The sequence below is a fragment of the Equus quagga genome, chromosome 11 (assembly GCF_021613505.1).
Source record: "Equus quagga isolate Etosha38 chromosome 11, UCLA_HA_Equagga_1.0, whole genome shotgun sequence".
Taxonomy (NCBI): Eukaryota; Metazoa; Chordata; class Mammalia; order Perissodactyla; family Equidae; genus Equus; species Equus quagga.
In genome coordinates this window covers 20820361-20844112 of record NC_060277.1, presented here as the reverse complement: position 1 = coordinate 20844112, position 23752 = coordinate 20820361, and the positions used below count along the sequence as shown (strand labels likewise).

At 36.2% G+C, this 23752-nt stretch overlaps 1 protein-coding gene across 1 annotated transcript in view; it reads right to left on the bottom strand.

The window, feature by feature from the left end:
* The window catches only part of HDAC2 (histone deacetylase 2), a 34908-nt gene that overhangs the window by 5429 nt on the left and 5727 nt on the right, over positions 1 to 23752 (bottom strand). Inside the window, exons 2-10 of the mRNA XM_046677134.1 lie at positions 14751 to 14863; positions 13313 to 13430; positions 11604 to 11678; positions 10985 to 11123; positions 8055 to 8196; positions 4522 to 4614; positions 4333 to 4441; positions 497 to 637; positions 156 to 264 (exon numbers count right to left, since the gene is read on the bottom strand). Coding sequence (XP_046533090.1) covers positions 156 to 264; positions 497 to 637; positions 4333 to 4441; positions 4522 to 4614; positions 8055 to 8196; positions 10985 to 11123; positions 11604 to 11678; positions 13313 to 13430; positions 14751 to 14863 — 1039 coding nt within the window. The remainder of the gene's footprint in view (positions 1 to 155; positions 265 to 496; positions 638 to 4332; positions 4442 to 4521; positions 4615 to 8054; positions 8197 to 10984; positions 11124 to 11603; positions 11679 to 13312; positions 13431 to 14750; positions 14864 to 23752) is intronic.

Sequence of the window (23752 nt, the reverse complement as noted above, 5' to 3'; positions counted from 1 at the left end):
CTAAGGTTTCAAATGCTTTTGAAAAAGACAAAGGAAATATGTATAAAGCTAAAATGACCTACTGCACTTGGCCTTCTAAAGGCTCAGCAAATCAATTTAATGATGTCTTACTTTAATTTAATGCAATGCTCATCAAATCAACAATGATGTCTTACTTTATCTTTTCCATATATTCTGGAGTGTTCTGGTTTGTCATGTTTGAAGGACTAATATGCAGTTTGAAGTCCGGTCCAAAATACTCAAAGTAATCATTATATGGCAATTCTATTAAAGACAAAGTTACATATTCAAAACTCAGTTTTCACACAAATTCATGCACAAAATCCAAATTCAAGCTATGAAATATGTCCAAAGAAAATGTTTAAAAGTGAACACAATGTGAATTCATTAAGCGACTGCTCTCTATTTACATGGTTGTAACCTACTCTAATCACCCATCTATGTCTACATATACTGACAGTTCATCCAACAAACGTATCATAGTAAGAACACTTACCATTGGGAATCTCACAATCAAGGGCAACTGCAGTCTCATACGTCCAACATCGAGCAACATTACGGATTGTGTATCCGCCTCCCCCAAGCATCAGCAACGGTAAATTGAAAGTTTTTACAACTTCTACACATTTAGCATGACCTAAGACAAACAAGATTCAGGTAACAATCAATCTGCATACCCCAACAGCTTGAAAAATAAATTTTAAGAAGATAATGAATGCAAGCAAAATTTCACTCAACCAAAATGGCTTTTCTAAATATTTAAAATCAAACAATATGTAAAAATTTCAAGAAATTTCTAGACTAGACACCTTTTATCAGACACCTTTCATACAATGATATACAAAACACAGTCAGACATAACTAGCTATTTTAGCAACTGTCCCTGATAGAAAAGTCCAATACACAACTATACTAGGATTAAAATATGAGCATTACACATAGTCTTATTAACACAGGAAGATGTTATACAATGTGAAGAAGTTATGTTCCTATGAAGTTACATGTGAGGAAAAAAGGTCAGGTTACAATGAAATATTATGTACAATCTCAATGGATTTTTTATTATCACTTTTCCCTATAGACAAGTGCATAAAAATTACAGAAGGCTACACAACAAAGCTTAACTGGTAAATTATCTCCAGGTAGTAGTATTATGGATAATATTCTTAAGATTATAAAATTAATATCACTATTAAAAACAACTTCAACAAATTTGTAGACCTTTGCATATAAAATAAACCTAACATAAAAACAAAATATTTCCAAGCCAGCCCGGATGGCCTAGCAGTCAAAGTGTGGTGCACTCCGCTTCAGCAGCCCAGGTTTGGTTCCCAGGTGAGGAACAATATCACTCGTCTGTCAGTAGCCATGCTGTGGGGGCAGCTCACACAGAAGAACTAGAAGAACTTACAACTATACACAACTGTGTACTGGGGCTTTGAGGGGGAGAAAAAAACCAAAGGAGGAAGACTGGCAACAGACGTTAGTGAAGGGCAAATCTTCCTCTGCAAACAAACAAAAAACCCAAAGCATTTCCTTTCGTAAATGCCATTGCTCGATAATCGATTACAAGTTACTAGCAATTTCCTGGAATATTATCATTCAGGTACATGAGTCAATCTTTATAGGAAGAAAAAAAATCCTTCAATTATAGAAGAAATGCATACTTGTTGAATAATATTTGGAAAATTCAAAATAGTAAAAAGAAAAAATGCTTAAAACTCTATCACTCAAAGACAGTTTTTTTTTTAATATTCCGTTCTGATTCCTTCTGAGTTAATTTTTTAAAGTTTAATGATCTGGTTTCTTCATGTAATTGTATACTGTTAGCATTTTCATTAGATTTCAATAGTTGGATTAAATGATTCACAACCCAATTTTTATTACTGCTACTAGAAAAACATGGGCTTCTTATAACAATAAATAACCATTTGGGTCTTTTTAAAGACAAAATAAAAAATTAACTTAGACTTCCAAGTAAAGATAGCTAGCTAAAGAAAAACATTTACTTTCCTTTATCTCAAAACCTGCTACAAATGACTATAAAGGGATGTTTTTTTCTTTTTTGAGGAAGAATGGCCCTGAGCTAACATCCATGCCCATCTTCCTCTACTTTATATATGGGACACCTGCTACAGCATGGCTTGACAAGCGGTGCATAGGTCTGCACCCGGGATACGAACCGGTGAACCCCAGGGTGCCAAAGTGGAAGGTGTGAACTTAACCGCTGCACCACCAGGCTGGTCCCTACAAAGAGAGTTTTTTAAAAGTTAAAATCTATAACAATGAAGAATGGGAGGGAACACAACAGTAACAATGCAAATGAAGGTAGAAAGGAGATGGGCCAGAAGTAATGGACTTCAGCAGACCTGAGAAATCTGAATTGAAGCCGGCAGTGGAGAAAGTTTAGCATTAAGTTTAAGATCAGGCATTGCAAATATCCTTATATACTTTATACAAATGAAATTCTATCAGTCGTTGAAATACAAAGTAGATTTATTATTGTAAAAGCAAAATGTTGCAGTTTATGATTACGAAAGCTATTACTTTTAAGTACAAAACATTAAGAACTTTCAAAAGGTTAAGACAGGAAAACTGACAGTTACCACACATTTTAAGAATACAGTAGGCAGATCACATCCATTTTGAGGCAATAGATGGTTATCAACATGTTAAGTTCAACAATATGACACTGCTGCTATTTGGTTATTATTGACCCCACCAAGAAAAGGGGCAATTAATTTCACATGGTTCAACCCAATAAAAAGTAGAATAATTACATTATAATTTATAATTATAAGTATAATTTGTAATTATAAATAGATATATAATTCTAATGCTGCGTGGTATATTAGCCATCATAACATTAAATAAAATACACTTTGGGGCTGGTCTCATAGCCAAGTGTAAGGTTCCACGTGCTCTGCTTTGGTGGCTTAGCTTCATAGGTTTGGATCCAGGGCACAGACCTACTCCACTCACCAGCCATGCTGTGGAGGCACCCCACATGCAAAATAGAGGAAGACTGGCACATCCGTTAGCTCAGGGCTAATCTTCCTCACACACACAAAAAAACAATTTAAAAAACTAAATAAAATAGACATTAATATCTGTATTTAGTTTTTTAATTCCATTTAGGCCAACAGTTATTCCAGAAAAAGCTCTATTTGAGAATTTTCACATCTTATAAGAGTACTCAAGGCAGAACATCAACTCATAACCTAAAAGTTCACAAAGAAAACTCCAAAATCAAAATATCCATGATAAATCACTACTGATTCACATATTACAAATTTTAAGGACTTATTAAATAAAATTTCAGGCTTATGCTTATACCCTAGAAGCTCATTCCATAATGGTGATCTTTTACTTGGTCTGGACCTCTATCACGTCTTGATTTCAACACCTGATCCGATGTAAGAGAACAGTGCAGCACTCCTAATCTCCCACGCACCTTTTCTCCGAAAGCTACTTTAGAATGTGCTCCACCAAAGTGAGAGACAAAATGAAGAGGAAGACAGAGGAAAAAGCAACCAGAGGGAGGCAATGCAACAGAGAAGCAAAGAACAGCTTCCTGTTCTCCCAGGCCTACAGAGGATACCCATGCAAACAGGTGCAGGGCAGAGGGCTGTTCCTCGAGAAGCTGAAACTGGGAGGACACGATGCGTCTGAACACATGAGGCTATTCAGACACTGGGGGTATAGTAATGAGTGAAGAGAAAACTGAGTAAATGAAAAGACTGGACAAGAAAACAAGTTATGCAATAAAGAAAAGTCAGATAAGCTAAAACGTGTGTTAATGTCGTTGATGATGCTGTAAACACTGAGTACCACAACCAAAACTCTGGTATAAATACCAGATTTATATTGCAAAAATGGAGGCATTGGCAGGGTGTGTGGGTGTATTGGGGACAAAGTGGTGATAGAAAGCTAAATCTCTCCTCTTTCATAATGGGAAGTGAAGATACAAGGCTAAAAATTAAAAACTCAAAGTAACAAAGTTTTCATGTTATTTCGAGAAGAAAAATAGCAAAATAAATAAAATAGTGGCCTTGGTTGGGATTACAACAAGCCTCATAAAACTATTCATGTGTGAATGTGTACATAAATTTGACAAAATAAAAAAGACCCAATTTATTGAAACAAGACTAACTGTAGTCACTAAAACCAATTCTGAATACATACATACATACAACAAAAACCCATGAAAAACACAAAAACACAATTCTGTGTTAAAATAGTAGGCAAAAAGTTACAATGACAACTTTTATGGGAAGTTTTTCAGAAGAAAAAACAAGTTTTTCTGGGAATATCCCCCTTTAAGGTGCCTACCTTTGACCGTGAGATTGAAGCAGCCCAGCCTGTCCCCGGACAGCGAGTCGGCGCCGCACTGCAGCACCACCGCGCTGGGCTGGTACATCTCCATCACTTTCGAGATAATCTGCGCACAAGGTAACAAGCGTCTGTTAGCTCCAAAACACTTGAAAATTCCATTTTGATTTTGAAAATAATAATACTTACAGGCTTAAATATCTGCCCATATGACTCATCATCTATGCCATCTCTCATTGGAAAATTCACAGCATAGTATTTGCCTTTTCCTGCACCAATATCCTAAAATATATAAATAGACCTTAGAGAATGGTTCATAATAAAAAGTTTTGACATATTTACGAAAATATTTTTAAAAGATTAAAAGACAAGATAACAAAACCCAATTCTGAATTCACCTTGTAGGTTGAGAAAGGAAATAATACAGGTTAAGTGCATATTTATAGACTGCTTATAAAGCTGAAAAGAACCAGTTCCAATTAATTTGTAATGATTATTTTGGGAGAAAAGAAATTTGAAATAAAGTTAAAGGCTATCAAGTTACAGTCACATGCCATGTGACGCTTTGGTCAACGACAGACTGCACATACAAGCGTGGTCCCCTAATATCAGTACCACACAGCCCGGGGTGCGGTAGCTATACCATCTAGGTTTGTGTAAGTATACTCTGTGACCTTCGCACGATGACAAAATCGCCTGAAGACGTATTTCTCAGAAGGTGTCCTTATTGTTAAGCAGCACATGACCAGACACATTAACCCAAGAAATTCATCATAAACAATATATGACAACTTTATATGTAAAATTGTAAAAATATACACTCTGAGTCAAAGAACCTTGCAGGACAATTGTCTTCGTAATGCAGAATCCTTCTTGTGGCTCACAGTCTGGTGTGAGTTTACTTACGATGAAAGAAAAACACAGACTTTCTTCAAGTTTTAACAGCTGTAGACTAAAACATCGAAATCTGTTTTCTAACTGGGCTTGAAATAAATATTGTTTCTACTTGTTGAATAAGTACTACTCTAGGCATTAATATCTCCCAAAAGCAGCAAAGGGGAAATTAAGGGCTGGGTTCCAGCTACATACGCACTTAATACACATATATTTATGTATGTATACTATGCATGTGTATCTGTATGTATGTATGTGTGTATATGTATCTCTGTGTGTGTGTGTACAGAGAGAGATATATGTGTATATCCCTAGAAGAGATGGTACAGGAGAAACATTTCTACAACATAGTATTTTAACTGCAACACCAAGGGAATGTGGGTAACTGATTATGTGTTTTAAATTATAATGTGTCAATATATATGAATCTTCAGGATTACTAACACTCGTACAAGTTCTCCCCTTATCTCTCATGGAATGATCTCAGCTTAAATCCATTATTTAAAAAGCAAGTTCACCCTTCAATATTAGAGTTATTATGACCCAACTTTCAATGAAGAAAAAGGAAGTGGAAATCACACACTTCCCCTCACAATTTTTCTTAAAAGAAATCTAAGTTTTTATATACAATTAAATACAAACTATACAAGCATGGATAAAGTACAGTGAATCCCTAGACTCCTACACTACAAACACAGTAGGAACATACTTTGACACTAAGATTTCAGAATACAGGAAGCTTGTCATTCTAGCTAAAGGCTGGCAACTCAGAGCTGCTGCCCTGGTTGGACCAAGCTTTCTCTCGTTCATTTCTTATTCCACAACTGCTACTTTATCACACTTTGTTTTCTCTCTTCCACCTAGACTACTGATGTAGAAATGCAAGCACAGTTTTAACAATGATCTAAGCTCAGAGCAGCCTTCCTTTCCGATTCCAAACAAATTGTCAGGTAGAAAAGGGAACGTTTATTAAACTAACATCCAAAGATACACAGGAGACTCATGAAAGTCTAAATACAACTACACATATAATGTAACGACTGATGGTAGTTTCCTTACAAAATGTGAGGACACCTTCATAATATCCAAAGGGAAAAAATTACAATGACATTTCATACAGTGAGAAAAAATCATTCCTCATTTAACTGACGTGAAAGTCATTCTCAAGTCTTTCTAAAACATGCATTCTCCAATATTTTCCAACAACTTCAAACAATCATAATACTGTCAGAAATGAAAACAGAGGCCTCCATTCTCCATTTCTGAGATTAATTAGAATTATTTTGCAAAGACATTTCCTGTCTTTATGCTTAAAGCTGAGAAGGCTTTTGCTTAATTTCCACTGAGGTGCAATGCTTGTAGACAAAGAATTCTACTGATATAGAGGAGTGCTTCTCAAACTTCAGTGTGCAGAATCACTCAGAGCTTCTGCGGCCTGAAAATATACGCTAGGACAAGTTCGCAGGTAGTACAGATTCTGCTAGCTTCAGAATCATACTCTGAGAACCACTGGTCTGTAAGATAAGACCAAGTGGGGAAAGGCACTGAAGGAGCTAAGTGGCAAGCAACTGAAAATATAAATTTGCAATTTTGAAAGCCACATAATTTAAACTGAGATAAATTAAACAACTGACCTCCTACCCATCTATAAGAATGGTTTCACCATCACAATTCCTAGTGAAAGAACACCACCTTGTGACCAAATACACAAAAGTCACACATTCGAAGACCTGAAGGCCCCTCTAAACTTCCGATTGCTAAGTAACTATGATGACATAGCACAGATCTGAAAAATAACCTGAACAAAACAGTTTAGAACTAATGTTGAATTCCATGTTAAGAGAAACCTCCCATATAATCCAGGCTCAATTAAAAATAGCTGTTTAAATTTCTGAATAAACTTCAAGATGCATATAGTTTTAAAAAAAACTCTAGTGAAGCAAAAAAACTTCAGGAAGTTTATAGAAACAGAATTTGAACATGGTTCTTACATTCATAAAATACAGAAGCACCAAATGGAAGAAGATAACAGAAATATAACAGAAATAAATGCACTTAAAGTAACAGGCAGGCAAGATAAGCTATGGTATTCTTTCTCTCCTCAAATGATACATATTACAAATTTCAGAGGCCTAAGAAAAAAAGATAAAAATTAAACCTATTAAATCAAAAAAATCATAAAAGGAGGGCACACACAAGAACCTAAAAAAGACTTAGTCATGGGCCATCCTGATGGTGAAGTAGTTAAGTTGGCATGCCCCACTTCAGCGGCCAGGGTTCACTGGTTCAGATCCCAGGCGTGGACCTACACACTGCTCATCGAGCCATGCTGTAACGGCATCCCACAGAGAAAAAAAGAGGAAGACTGGCACAGCTGTTAGCTCAGGGACAATCTTCCTCAAGCAAAAAGAGGAAGACTGGCAATGGATGTTAGTTCAGGGCCAATCTTCTTCAGGAAAAAAAAAAAAGAGAGAGAGAGAGAGACACTTAGTCAATTATTTTATTCCACCAATATTCAGCAACATAGGCTACATTAAGTAGGTTTTGAAGATTCAAACAGAACATCGAGACAACTGCTTCACGCTTTGTGGATGTTCAAAAATATTTATTCAACCAAAGAGCTGAGCAAAAGAAAGTCCTTTAAGTTCTCACTAACTTTTGCTTAGTCAGCAAAAGCGAATTCCAGCAGATATTACAGCATATAAAATGACTCAATTTTGCATAGAGGTTTCAAATTAATGACTCAGAAAAAATATCAGTTCAGGTATAGTATTACTAGCCTCCTCAGTTAATCTCATAATACTTATTCAGAAGGAATTCAGTCTTACCCTCAAGTCTCCTGTTCCAGGAAAGTATTCCCCATATTTATGGAATGATACAGTCATAACACGATCTGTTGTATAAAAAGCTTCTTCAACACCATCACCATGATGAATATCAATATCAATATATAAGACTCTCTGATGATACCTGAAAACAAAGCCATAAGTAAGTTTTTAAAAGGTCTCAAGATGGGAAGAAACCACCATAGATTCAAGAAACCTATTTTTGATCTCTCGCATTCCAGGATATTTAAGCCCCCTTTTTACTTTACTTCCAGCCTAAGAGACCATCCAAACATCTGCTGTTACAGTTTGAGCCTTAGACCTTTAAAACTTCCCTTTAGGCCCAATCTAGGCAAGAAAATGCATTTACCCTTTCCATGAAATCTGGCCTAGTGTATATGCTTTAGGAACAGTACATATTTCTATATATCAACAACTGAAGATTACACCATCCTTAAGACTGGTACTTTAAAACACTTTTCTAGTACATCTTCAATATATAAAATAGGGTTTGGCAATCTACAGTCCATAGTCCCAATTTAGCCAATAGCCTCTTTTTGTACAGCCTTTAAAGGTAAGAATATTTTTATATTTTTAAATTGCTGAAACATAAAATCAGTTAAAACAAGAATATTTCATGCATGATATGTGACAATTAAATGAAATTCAAATTTCAATGTCCACAAATAAAGTGTGATTGAAACATGGCCACGCTCATTTGTTTACATATTATCTACAGCCTCTTTTGTACTTTAACTGCAGGGTTGGGTAGTTGTGACAGAAATCATGTGGTACTCTCATGACTTAGCACTGCTTGGAACACTACAAATCACAGAGACACAGTTATAACACGAATACATTTTAAGGGCCACACGTACCACCATATAGGAACATCTTACCACCAGTGTATACCCATGTCAAAACAAGAAAAAAGGAAACTGAACTTCAAATGTCAACCTTTTAAGGCACAGTGAAGTGAGGAATGTTACTGAATTGAATAAACACAGAGCACTGTGTTTATTTTACAATGACACCACAGCTGTATTAAAAGAATACAATACAAGCTGACATTACCAGACTAAGCACTTATAAGAATATTCTCAACTCACAGGAAAGCAACATTTGGAAAACTTAGAAAATAAAAAGCAGAATGTCTCATCATAGCAGCACTTCTTCATAAAAACAAATATAAAGCTGTGAGAAAATAAGTTTCTGATGGCTCATAAGCTGCTTACCAACAATTAATTAAATCACGTTTGCACCAGTGGAAGTTGTCCAGAGAAATTAACTTAAGAGTATTATAGCATGTGCACAAAAAGTGTTGCTCAGAGGTATAGACACAGCAACCAACATCAATAATGAATTAAAAAACAAGGCAAAAGATTTTTAATTTTAAACTAAAAATACAAACATAATATGACCCAGCTATATCCCACTAATGGGTATTAAAGAACATGAAATCAGTAATTCAAAAAGATCTATGGGGGCCGGCCCTGTGGCTGAGCGGTTAAGTTCATGTGCTCCACTTTGGTGGCCCAGGCAGGGTTTTCGCCAGTTTGGATCCTGGACGTGGACACGGCACTACTCATCAGGCCATGTTGAGGAGGCATCCCACATGCCACAAATAGAAGGACACACAACTAAAATATACAGCTATGTATTGGGGGGATTTGGGGAGAAAAAGCAATTTAAAAAAAAATCTTTAAAAGATCTACGCACCCCTATGTTCATCACAGCATTACTCACAATAGCCACGATGGGGAAGCAACCCAAATGCCCACCAACAGATGGATAAAGACATGATATATATACACATAATGGAATACTACTCAGCCATAAAAAAGGACAAAATTGTGCCATTTGCGACATGGACAGACCTTGAGGTTATTATGCTAAGCAAAATAAGTCAGACAGAAAAAGACAAATGTCATAGGATTTCACTCATATGTGGAAGACAAACACACACTTAAAAACAGATTAGTAGTTACCAGAGGGGAGGGTACAAGAGGTAAAGGAGCACATAGGTATGGTGACAGATACAAACTAGACTGTTGATGGTGAACACAATGCAGTCTACACAGAAACTGAAATAGAATAATGTATGCCTGAAATTTACAAAACGTTACAAGCCAATAAGATCTCAATAAAAAAAACAAGGCAAACGATTTCTAGTGGTTTTCCTTGGCTCTCAATTAGTCAACTGACACAGCTCAGCTGTTTGAGTCAATACCAAATTTTAAGTGACTGAAAAATTAACCTTTATAAATAGTATGCATGGAATAACTACAGGCAAGAACAAAGTCGACTAAACACTAATTCACTATAGTCTGATGTGGAAACTGCTAAGATGTGTTACAAATGATGATGGTAAAAAAATATCTATCTTTGTAAATCTCCAAATTCACAATTACTTCTATAGATCTCTCTCAAACTGCAGTCAGACAACTTTAAAAATAGCTCTTTTAGCAACTCAGAGATAATTATATCCATTAGTAGAGAACAAAGCCCCATTCCATGTGGAAGCTAGGCAGTTAGCTAGACTCATTCAACAGGTAAACAAAATTCCTTTAATACAGGTTTCAAATTTTTGCCTTCAAAACTTACAAACTTACAAAATGTTAGAGCATAAACTTGCAGGGTCATGTCATTTTTCATTAGTGGAAACTAACTCAAATCCAAGTTGCCAAACTACCTCTAATATTTTTTAAAAGGATACTTAATGGGACTTTAAAAAATTTATATGCATTTCTCATCCTGAACAACCCAAAAAGTGGGCATATTTCCTGTATTTCTACAATAGTTTGTAATGAATCCATAGAAGATTCACCACTATTTTTAACCTATCATTTATTTTATATTTTTTAAAAGAGCTATAGATTTTTGTTGTAATTAAAACACTTTTTCATAGGGAAAATATCAACACATTAACTTACTTTAGTAACTCAAGGATGGCAAGCACAATATCATTAACATAACAGAACCCCGACGCTTCTGATTTCTTAGCGTGATGTAATCCTCCAGCCCAATTAACAGCCATATCAGTTTGTTGTCGGTTTAACTTCACAGCCCCAGCTAAGAAACAAGACAGGATAGACTTTTAAAATGTTTAAAATAAAAAATTAGTGTAACTAGACAAAAGCCCTAGAGGAAAGAGTATGCCATGCATAAGCAAAAGACTTTAAACCATAAAAGGTAAGAATCATTGTCTAGGGCACTAACAGTTTATCCTTAGATACATATTTTCCTATAGCTGTGATCTGATTAGTAAGAATACCTACAGAAAGTGGAAGTAACAAGGTAGCTAGAAGAGATGGAAGCAAAAGAAGTCTCTCAGTGAAAACGCAACAGAATCAAGAAACTAAAAAGAAAAAGATTTGAGTCGTTATCATCATAAAACATGGGTTTTAAAATCGTACTCTACTATAAATATACTGACTAATTTTTTGTTATCAAAATCCACCACCATTAAAACTTTTGCTTTAATCAAATAACCCAAAAGATATACACCACATTTAAATCAACTTTTAAATGTGACCGAATCAGGATGCTTACCAACTGAGCCACCAGTGGAGAGCTGACAAAACTCAAAGAGTCCATCAAACACTGGACAATCCTCTCCAACATTAACTGTGGAAGATGCATTTCATTAATTTCAATCTATTCTGTGAACTAATGAAAGCTTTTGCTTACAGAAACTATTTCCCACAAATACTTTTTTGCTTGATGCAATCATAAAACACACACCACAGTAGTAATCTAAAGTTTTCAATTTAATAATCTAACATGATTTTATCCAAGGTAATTAAAGTGTTATATGTGAATTACCACCACCAAATTTTATCAGGAGTATTTATGGAATATCTCTGCTCTATTAACAAGAAATGAATAGCTACTGAAATATTTTATTTAATTAAAATATAGACTTACTTTTTCTAGGCATTTCTCTTTAAATATACATTAATAAATTAATCACAATTCTAAAAATTTTAACTTCAACTGCTTTATGATTTACTTTCTTTAAAACTTCTCAAGTACACAGAACGTCTTTAACCTTGAAATGTATTTTAGTGAGTGCTAAGAAGATATAACAGCTGGTTGCCTATGCCCATGGTTAACCTCGATCCTGAAAGATGGCAAGAATTAACCAGGTTCATGATAGCAAAGGTAGAGAAGGAAGGAGTACTTATGGCACAAGGAAACGACACATACAGATATATGAGACACCACAGCTATTTAGTTCCTTAGTAAAGAGAGAATGAAAGAGACACTGACGTATATAATCCATTCTCAGTCTCTCCAAATTATAACTTCTTCAAGAATATGGTCACTATTTTATATAGCTTTGTACACTCTTCATTTATCAGCACTATAATGAATAAATTTAGTTTCTTACTGCTCAGATATGATCATAATCTTATTACAATTCAGTATTATGTAAGTCTTAAATCAACACTAATTCATTCATTTGCCCTAGGCTATCCATTTCTTAATTTAAGTCTGAATCTCTATTAAAAATACAGGGCTAAAAAATACCTATTTTGTTTATGTTACAGTATTTTATTAAATCAAATTAGATAATCCATGGTAGAAAGCTACGTGAAGCCCTATGAATATAAGAGATATCTAGCAACTACACTTAATTTAGTATTATTGAAACTCTTTAAAATCATCACTGAAGCCCACCAATGAAAACAATGATGAGAATGAACTCCAGTATCGAGCTTTAAAAGACACTGTTCCCATCATTTTAGGATGACATTTTGTATTCCACCTCCAAGCAAACCAATCTCTAATAATAATATACTTTTTATCTATAAAAGAGAACACCATGTAGAAGAGAATGAAAAGCCTCATGAATATCACAGCAAAGGGAACAGAGATCATATGTATGACAGTCCAGATTAACCAAAGCACACATAGAGAAGACAAGGTATACACACTGGGCTAAGGCCAATCAAAGTCTAAAGATTTTTTAAAGCAGGGGAGTGAGGTCTCCCTATCAATATCCATTATCCCAAAGACAACATGGGACCAAAACAAAGAGCAGAGGAACATCCAAAGGACTCTGGCACTTTGGCAGACCAACAGGCTTCAGGTAGGTTGTTCCCTTTTTAAGCAGCTTTAGTGCTGTTACATTGACTTTTCAAATCAATAAATAATTAAAATAATATTTTAGGTCAGAAAAAAGACCTGGCTTTGGATAACTCTAATTATAAGCTTCTAAAAATACTCATTTCTACTTAGCAATAGTAGAAACGTACATCTCTGCATCTGCTTACTATACTCAGACATGTTATCTGGTCTTATTGAACGGAGAAATTTGATGTACTCATCACTGTGGTATTTTGTCATTTCTTCAGCAGTGGCTTTATGGGGCCTCTGTGAAGAAAAACAAATGTCAGAATTGCGGAATTACAACTGGTTATATCAGAATTTTCAAATACAAAGTCTACAATTTCTCATAGCAGTCCTCTCAGAAGATCTAGGTCTGCCAGAACAAAACAGATAAATCTCACAGGTAATCCAGACTTATCCACGTGTTTCAGGAAACAGTAATCAATTCCAAAGCTAATTCATACTCCTTTAAAAGCATTAGACAGGTCTAAGACCAACTATGAATTAATCGTTCCTTTTATTTAAGTGGAAATAGGTCAACCTTTATAAAGTCAAATCAATGTTCATAAACCCTTTCTCTCATTTTCCATGATAAACCTGCTGTATACTCAGTGATTTCATTGACGACCTTCCAGGACGAAAACTCATTCTCCACTGTAAGTCTCTGTTCATGAGCTCTCTTCCTGTGCCCTCGCCTATCCTAATCATCCTTATTCTGAACAGCACAATTTCATTTATGACATACTTCTTCCACAAGGCTTGCTGAGTCTTATCCAACTCCTCCTCTTCTCTAAATGTCTGTATCTGAAAGAAAATAACTCACATACATTGCCCAACATTGTTAACTGCTTCAAGTCCTTCTTTTCTCCCCAAATATATAAGAAATGTTGTGTGTTGTATCTATTTATATATACTCCCATCTTTATCTTCAAAAACATTTAAGGCAGTTGTTCTATCTCATACAGTCATACACTGCATACAATGTCACAGTCAACAACAGACCCCACATATAATGGTGGTCTCCTAAGATTAGTACCATATAGCCTAGGTGTGTAGTAGTCTACAGCATCTAGGTTTGCCTACGTACGCTCTGATTTTTGCAAAACAATGAAATCGCCTAATGATGCATTTCTCAGAATGTAGCCCTGTCGTTAAGTGATGAATGACTGTGTGTTATTTGTACTTTGCTTGCCCACTAACACAGTGTTCCATACGCCAATAAATATTTGTCGGATTAATTTTCTGTAGAATTCTTTTGTAACAGTCCCAGGTCAACTCTTCAGCAGCATACACAGGTCAACAATTATTCTAACAAAAATATTGAGTATGCTAAACTGAGTTGTCTCCAGAAATGTGAAACCCAGGGTAGGGGAAACTGTTCTAAAAATGGTTGTAGAAAAAGGGAAAAGAGGCTACAGCTCCCACGCTCTCAGTTTTCTCTGAAGAATAAAACATAAGAGGACTTTCTGTTTTCTTCAAGACTTTTCATCTGCTAAAAGCACTCCAAGGGAAGTAATAAGCAGACTTTCAAAGTAATAATTAAAAAAAAAAAATCAGTGAATATTTACCAAAAGGTATACTCACGTATATTTCCATTTTTCTATATAAGCCATAATTTAGCAGCAAGTTATGGGTCATGCGGATTCTATGAGGTTTCATGGGATGACCCTGTCCATAATAATAATTTCCAATATCACCTAAAACAGAAAAGAGAGAGACTGAACAATACAGACAAGAGAATCTTCATGAACTATCTAAATTTATGTTCACCATTAGAAGGCAATTACCCCCTAAGTAAGATTGACTTAAAATCTTAATGATTTTAGATTTTGCAACTTTCAAACGATAAAAGAAAACCAAGACACTATGCACCCTTTCACATGCCAATGACTCCAGTAATACATCATATTTATTTACAGATGAAGGCAAGCAAGCTTTTCTGATTTTCAGTTTGCCAAAAATTTTTTTATCTAGTATTAGCCCAAATAAAATACTCTTTACTTAAAAATGTAGTTTTTGTTCCTTAAAGAGATACCTGCTTTTAGCATTCCCTGGCAAATTCAATGCTTAAGTTAAATTCTCTGAGTTTCACTGGTATGATTTAAAAATATTATAGCAAATATCATTTCTTGGATGATTGACATCCCAGAAATCCTTTACAGTTGGTTATCATGGTGGCTAAATCCTTCTATATCCACATTACAGTCTCTAAGAGAAATTCTGGTAACTGACACTTGAATCCTAAACGAATTTTTGCTCTGATGACATAGTTTATGACACTTTTCAAGATAAGGGTATTTTTCTCATTCTTCATGATTAAAAAGTTTTAATTCCTAGTCTTTTTATGACATCTTATACCGCAATGTCTTAAAATGTATGCATAAGATTTACTTAAAAGCAATAATGGTAGATGAAAATCTGTGATTTTGGCAAACTTCAATAAAATTAATACTTCTAGGTAAAGGTCCAGTGTTTCTATAATAAAAAGTGTTAAGGAAGCCTGTTAAATATATACTACTTTTCTAATGTAATGGGCACTTCTTACAACAACCTTTATTAAATTAGAAATCACTTTTAGCACTAATTCTAGACGTTAAATAGCAACTCCAAAATTTTGCTGGGATAGGCACACTGACTTTAATGACCTCAAGTCAAACATTTCAACATGGGTTAATATAATAACAGCCAGGGATAAAGAATGTCATTTATTTACTTTCTGGATCGAAAAATCTTTCAAAATCTTGCCTAAATATACACCTTTTTTGGTTGGTTTAATGGAAAGTGAGAACTCAAAACCTTTTATTTTTCTCTTCCATATTATTTGGTAGTAGTCCAGAATGGACCTCACTTTTATAGCCTGTTTCTAATACTACTACTACCTGATTTTGTTTGTATCACACCTCTAATTTACTTGACTTTTCATTTTCAACAAAAGCTCTCTCCTGAAAACAATTCTTTCATACACGGTCATTTAAAGAAAACGGCACCTTTCTTAATGCAGGTGCCAATAACAGAGCTAAGACAACATACAAACAAGCAGCAAAGCAGGGCTATGGGGACATGTGACATTCCTCTGCACTTATCCTAATTCAGAGGCTGTCAATACAGGAAACAAACTATCTTCCAAGGAAGAATCTGCTATAAAGCTCTGCCCTATAAGGTAGCAGTACGTACAGTTCCTTGAAAGCACCCTGATCGCAATGAACTCTAAAATATGGAAACCCACTAGAGTTACAAAGCATCCTGCAGCCAAGTTAACGCAAGGAAGGTATTTCTAAGTTATCATCACTATCAAAAGAGATCAAGAGGGTAAGAATAAAGAAACTCTAATTTTCACATAACTTGAATCCGTCTCTGTGTAAAAATTACCAAGATGAAATGACTCTAACATCTACCATATCTTAAGATCAAATACTCTCATTATGGACACACTGAGAATCCAACAGAAAGCCACCAATAATCTAATAATGGGAATGACTCCAATAATCTACAGAAGGGAGAGTCCAGTTGCAATTTCTGACAAATGTGTTTGAAAAAAAATGACAACGAAAACAGTAATTAACATTTACTGAGTGCTTACTAAGAGGCACTGATTTTTTTTACTCATTTATAATTTACATTTTGAGAATTTATTTTCAGCAATTTTTATAACTTTTTTAAACAATTTAGGATTATATAAAAATTACTGACATTCAGTTTTCTATTTAACAGCATTTTTACAGGTAATTTTTTTTACTGCAGTAACTCTGGTTTATAACATTATGTAAATTTCAGGTGTACATCATATTCTGATACATGTGTAGATTACATCATGTTCACCACCCAAAGACTAATTACAATCCCTCACCAGACACATGTACGTAATCACTCTTTCATCCTCCTCCCTGCCCCCGTCTCTGGTAACCAGCAATCCAATCTCTGTCTCTATGTGATTGTTTGTTGTTGTTTCTATCTTCTACTTAAGAGTGAGATCATATGGTACTTGACTTTCTCCCTCTGACTTATTTTGCTTAGCATAATACCCTCAAGGTCCATCCATGTTGTCACAAATGGCCAGACTTCATCGTTTCTTACGGCTGAGTAGCATTCCATTGTGCATATATACCACATCTTTATCCATTCGTCCCTTGATGGGCACCTAGGTTGCTTCCAAGTCTTTGCTATTGTGAATAAGGCTGCAATGAACATAGGGGTGTATGTATCTTTATGCACTTGTGTTTCCATGTTCTTTGGATAAATACCCAGCGGTGGCATTGCTGGACTGTATGATAGTTCTTTTCTTAATTTTTTGAGGAATCTCCATACTGTTTTCCATAGTGGTTGCAACAGTGTGCACTCCCACCAGCACTGGATGAGGGTTCTCTTCTCTCCACATCCTATCTGACACTTGTCATTTCCTGTCTTGTTAATTATTGCCATTCTGATGGGAATGAGGTGATATCTCACTGTAGTTTTGATTTGCATGATCCTGATAGTTAATGATGTTGAACATCCTTTCATGTGCTTGTTGGCCACCTGTGTATCTTCTTTGGAGAAATGTCTGTTCAGATCTTTTGCTCATTTTTTAATTGGGTTGTTAGTTTTTTTGTTGTTGAGATGTACGAGTTCTTTATATATTTTGGATATTAATCCTTTATCAGATATAAAGTTCGCAAATATGTTCTCCCCATTGTTAGGTTGTCTTTTCATTTTCTTGATGGTTTCCTTTCCTGTGCAGAAGCTTCTTAGTTTGATGTAGTCCCATTTGTTCATTTTTTCTATTGTTTCTCTTGCCCAGTCAGACAGGGTACTTGCAAATATGCTGCTAAGACCAACGTCGAAGACTGTACTGCTTACGTTTTCTTCTAGAAGTCTCATTTCCTGTATTCAAGTCTTTTATCCATTCTGGGTTAATTTTTGTGTATGCTGTAAGATAATGGTCTACTTTCGTTCTTTTGCATGTGGCTGTCCTGTTTTCCCAATACCATTTACCGCAGAGACTTTCCCTTCTCCATTGTATGTTCTTGGCTCCCTTGTCGAAAATTAGCTGTCCAGAGATGTGTGGGTTTATTTCTGGGCTCTGAATTGTGTTCCATTGATCTTTGTGTGTGTTTCTGTGCAAGTATCATTCTGTTTTGGTGACTATAGCTTTGTAGTCTACTTTGAAATCAGGGTGTGATACTTCCAGCTTTGTTCCTTTTTCTCAGGATTCCTTTGGCTATTCAGGGTCTTTTGTCGTTCCATATAAATTTTAGGATTCTTTGTTCTATTTCTGTAAAAAATGTTGTTGGATCTTTGATAAAGACTGCACTGAATCTATAGATTCCTTTAGGAAGTATGGACATTTTAACTATCTTAATTCTTCCAATCCAAGAGCATGGAATATCTTTCCATTTCTCTGTGTCTTCTTCAATTGCTTTCAACAATGTTTTATCGTTTTCAGTGTACTGATCTTTCACCTCCTTGGTTAAGTTTGCTCCTAGATATTTTATTATTCTTCTTGCAATTGTAAATGGGACTGTATTCTTAATTTCTCTTTCTGCTACTTCATTGTTAGTGTATAGTAATGCAACTGACTTTTCTGTGTTGATTTTGTAACCTGCCACTTTACTATATTCATTTATTATTTCTAAAAGTTTTTTTGTGGCTTATTTAGGGGTTTTCTATATATAAAATCATGTCATCTGCAAATAGTGACAGTTTCACTTCTTCCTTTCCAATTTGGATCCCTTTTCTTTCTTTTTCTTGTCTGATTGCTCTGGCTAAGACTTTCAATACTATGTTAAATTAGTGGTGAAAGCAGGCATCCTTGTCTGGTTCCTGCTTTTAGTGGGATGGCTTTCAGTTTTTCTTCACTGAGAATGGTATCAGCTGCAGGCTTGTCATACACAGCCTTTATTATGTTGAGGGACTTTCCTTCAATACCCATTTTATCCAGAGTTTTTATGATAAACGGATGCTATCTATGTCTTGTCAAATGCTTTCTCTGCATTTATTGAAACGATTGTGTGATTTTAATTCTTCATTTTGCTAATGTGTTGTATCATGTTGATTGATTTGTAGATGTTCAAGCATCCCTGCATTCCTGGAATAAATCCCATTTGATCACAGTGTATGATCTTTTTAACGTATTGTTGTATTCGACTCGCTAGTTATCTTGTCGAGGATTTCTGCATTGATGTTCATCAGTGAAATTGGCCTGTAATTTTCTTCTTTTGGAAGAGTTTGAGAAGAACAGGTATTAAGTCTTCTTTGAATGTTTGGTAGCATTCAACAGGGAAGCCATCTGGTCCTGGACTTTTATTTTTGAGGAGGTTTTAGATTACTGTGTTGATCTTACTTGTGAGTGGTCTGTTCAAATTCTCTATTTCTTTTTCATTCAGTTTTGGAAAGTTCTATGATTCTACGAATTTATCCATTTCTTCTACATTACCCAATTTGTTGGTATACAGATTTTCAAAGTATTTTCTTAGAAGTCTTTTGTATTTCTGAGGTGTCCGTTGTAATTCTCCTTTTTCATTTATGGTTTTATTTATTTGAGCCTTCTTTTTTTCTGGGTGAGTGTAGCTAAAGGTTTGTCCATTTTGTTTATCTTTTCAAAGAACAAGCTCTTGGTTTCATTGATTTTGTCTATTGTTTTTTTAGTCTCATTTATTTCTGCTCTGATTTTTATTATTTCCTTCCGTCTGCTGATTTGGGGCTTTGTTTGCTCTTCTTTTTCCAGTTCCTTTAGGTAAACTGTTAGATTGTTTATTTGGGATTTTTCTTGTTTGTTGAGGTAGGGCTGAATTGCTATAAACTTCCTCTTAGAACTGCTTTTGCTGTATGCTACAGATTTTGGCATGTTGTATTTTCATTTTCATTTGTCTCCAGGTATTTTTTGATTTCTCCTTTAATTTCTTCATTGACACAATCATTGTTCAGTAACATTTTGTTTAATCTCCACATATTTGTGACTTTTGTGATTTTTTTCCTGTAGTTGATCTATAGTTTCATACCTTTGTGGTCAGAAAAGATGCCAGGTATTATTTTGATCTTATCTTAAATGTATTGAGACTTGTTTTGTGGCCTAATAAGTGATCAATCCTGGAGAATGTTCCATACATCTGCAGTTTTTTGATGGAATGTTCTTTATATATCTACTAAGTTCATCTAGTCTTATGTGTTGTTTGAGGCCAATGTCTCCTTATCTTCTGTTTGGGTGATCTATCCATTGGTCTAAGTGGAGTGTTAAAGTCCCCTATTATTATTGTGTTACTGTCTATTTTTCCTTTTATGTCTGTTAATAATTGCTTTATATATTTAGGTGCTCCTATGTTGGGTGCACAGATATTTACAAGTGTTATATCCTCTTGTTGGATTGTTCCTTTTGTCATTATGAAGTGCCTCTTTGTCTCTTTTTACAGTTTTTGTTTTAAAGTCTGTTTTGTCTGATATAAGTACTGCTACCATAGCTTTCTTTTCTTTGCCATTTGCATGATCTTTTTCCATCCCGTCACCTTCAGTTTGTGAGTGTCTTTAGGTCTAAAGTGTGTCTCATGTATGCAGTATATATACAGTTGTTTATTTATTTTTTAATCCAATTGGCCACCCTATGCCTTTTGATTGGAGCATTTAGTCCATGACATTTAAAGAAGCTACTGGTAAATACGTACTTATTGCCATTTTGTTACTTTTTTTCTGGATGCTTTAGTAGTTCTTCTCTGTTCCTTTCTTCTTCTCCTGCTCTCTTCCCTTGCAACTTGACGGCTTTCTTTAGTATTATGTTTGGGTTCCTTTCTCATAATTATTTGTGTACTTATTGCAGGTGGTCAGGGAGTCTAGGCTGTCCCACTGGCAGGCTGGTTGTAATGCTCAGCAGCATGTGGCTGCTATGGACCCTTCAGTCACTTTATTGAGTTTGGGGAGCCCCAGCACAGTTGGCTGCAAGGTCTAATAGAACATTTCTGTTGAAGTTTTTCTGTTAAGTGAGTACACCCCCAGCATGGCTGGTTGCTACGCTCAGGTGCTTACAATTCCTGTGAGCCTCTGGCCTGCACCATTGTTGTCAGCTCTCTGGATTGCAACTGAGTAGGGCTAGCCCCAGGCAGGGGAGCACCCAATTGTTTCAGGCTTTGGAAGGCGGGGCTGATCCCCTACGTGGCTGTTTGAGAAGCACAGGTCCTTCTGCCACTGATAAACCCCACGGCCCACAGGTCCACATACACCATCAACACAGTCCTGGCCCATGCACATGTCCTGATGCCCTGGAGCGTACCCAGTTGCCCCCTGCAGAGGCCCCCACACAATCCAGCAACCCTGTACCCACTCCTGATGCATGCCCTGCTCTGCAGAGGCAGATCCACTCACCTGCCTGCAGAGGATCCAGGCACCCAGTCCACCAGGGTGAAGAAGTTGCCTGAGGGCTTGCTGTTGGGTGGGGCCAGTCCCTAGGGCATCTGCCTGCCCTAGCTGAGCTGGATTAAATCAGTGCTCTAGTAGGTGTGGCAGACCCCTGGGTTAACAGACCAGCAGAAGAACTCCAATTGCATCTGCCAGCATCTGTATCAGCAGGCCTGTACCAGGTCACAATAATGGCTGCTGCCAATCTCTCAGTCCCTGGAAAAGTCTCACCTCTCACGGAGAGACACCCAGAACCTATCAGGTGAGTCTCTTTTCACCAAAGGACTGTGTACTTTTCTTTCTGGTGATTTCAGGTTGCTTTCTAAAATGGGTGAATTTGTCCATGGGCCCTTTAAGAGCCAGCTTTTTTACCCCTTAAGTCCAATAGCTTTTCTTTGGGTATTCCCCATTGCAGTTAACAGCCAGCAAAGCCAGATATTATGACACTTGTCTCAACTGTGCTGTGTCCAAACGATGCTTATAGCAGTAACGTTCCTCTGCTCAAACCCCCTATTCCTCTAGGGAAGGCTGCATACCTTATGATTGCTCCCAGCTGGCCACACAGCACCGTGGTTCATGGAGGTGGCTTTTTTTCTCTCCAGAAAGGAATTTCTGCCTCCTCCACCTCAGTCAAAACTGTCCCTTGTTGCAGGGGTTCTTTTTATCCAGTTTTCAGTTCTCTCCCAGGTGTAACTGTTCCCAGAGTAGCTGTAAATTTGTTGTGTCTGTGGGAGGAGGTGAGTTCAAAGTCTGCCTATGCCACCATCTTGACACCTCTTTCCTAATTTTTTCAGAGGTATGATTCTAAGCACTTCACATTGTTATACGTTAATCTTCTCAATAATCCTATGATGTAGGTATTGTTAATATTGTTCCTATTTTATAATAGTGAAGAAGGGTGAGATGCAGAAGTCAGGTAATACTGCCAAAGTCACAGCTAGCAAGTACAGGTCAGATTCAAACTCAGGTAGGGCAACTCAGCCAATCTTAAATAGTAGCTACTGGGAGAGCAATGGCACTTACAGTCACTAGAAAGAAATGATAGGGCAAACTTGACAAGAAACAGACATAATACGGAACACAAATTTTTAATAAAGGTTTATGGCTTTTTTAATTTAAAGAAAATTAACAAAAGAAACTATCTAATTCATCAGAGTAACTTACTTTTTTATCAACAAGGCCTCAGATTTTATATGAATATATATATAAAAATGGAAACAAAGGGAAAAACAAAAAAAGCTACTGTACTATTTCTAGCTTCCACAGACGACTTAGTCCACCCAGCAGCTTTAACACACTGGCCACTCCTCTTCCTTGAAACATTCCAAGTCTCAGCTTCCATAATACACTTCCCTGGGTGTTACTCCTACCCCACAGTCACTCCTCCACCAACCTCTGAATATCAAGGGTTTCCCAAGTTCATTCATTCAACACATCAAGAGCCCACCACGTGCCAGGCAGGTGTAGGTGCTTCGGTAAGTCAGTGAACAAGAGTGCTGCCCTAAGTCCTCTTCTCTCAGGATTGAGCCCCCTGACTGCGCAATCCAGAAATTTAGGAGTCATCCTTTACTCTGTACCATCATCATCCAGCCCCAACTCCATTTCCAATCCATCAACAAGTTCTACTGGTTTGACTCCCAAAACTCCTCTTAAATGTGTCCATTTCTATCAGTTGCAACCATTACATTTTATGTAGATCAATATACAATTGATTCTTGCTTTCTGTCTTATATTCTACCACTCTTTACCATCCTTTCTCCATTTCCAAGAGTTGTCTCTACTTAAAAACCTTCAGTGGCTTTCCACTCCCTAGATAAAGTCCAAATCTCTTAACACAAAGTCTTGTGTGGTCTGGCCCTTTACTACCCAGCCTGGCACCCCATGGTTCCCTCATGTCTTCCTCTTGGCTTCCTTTCTGTTAAGTGCAGCAGGTTCTTTCTAACTACTTGGCCTCTGCAGTCTGCAATTTCTTATGTAAGAAAACTCTTTTCAGTTTGGCCCATTCTCTTCCTTCAGGCCTTCCCTTGTCTGATTACTCTACAAAGGTCTCCTCTCTTACTATTTAATAGATTTTTATTTCGTTCTTGAGACTTTAATCTCTCGTCTACCTGGCACACAGTAGGGACTCTAACCCCATTTGATACTTCTGAACCCAAAGTTGACTTCACGAATAAGTATAAGCCGTCTGCTATTGAAATGGACGGAAATAAGACTTATTAACTAGT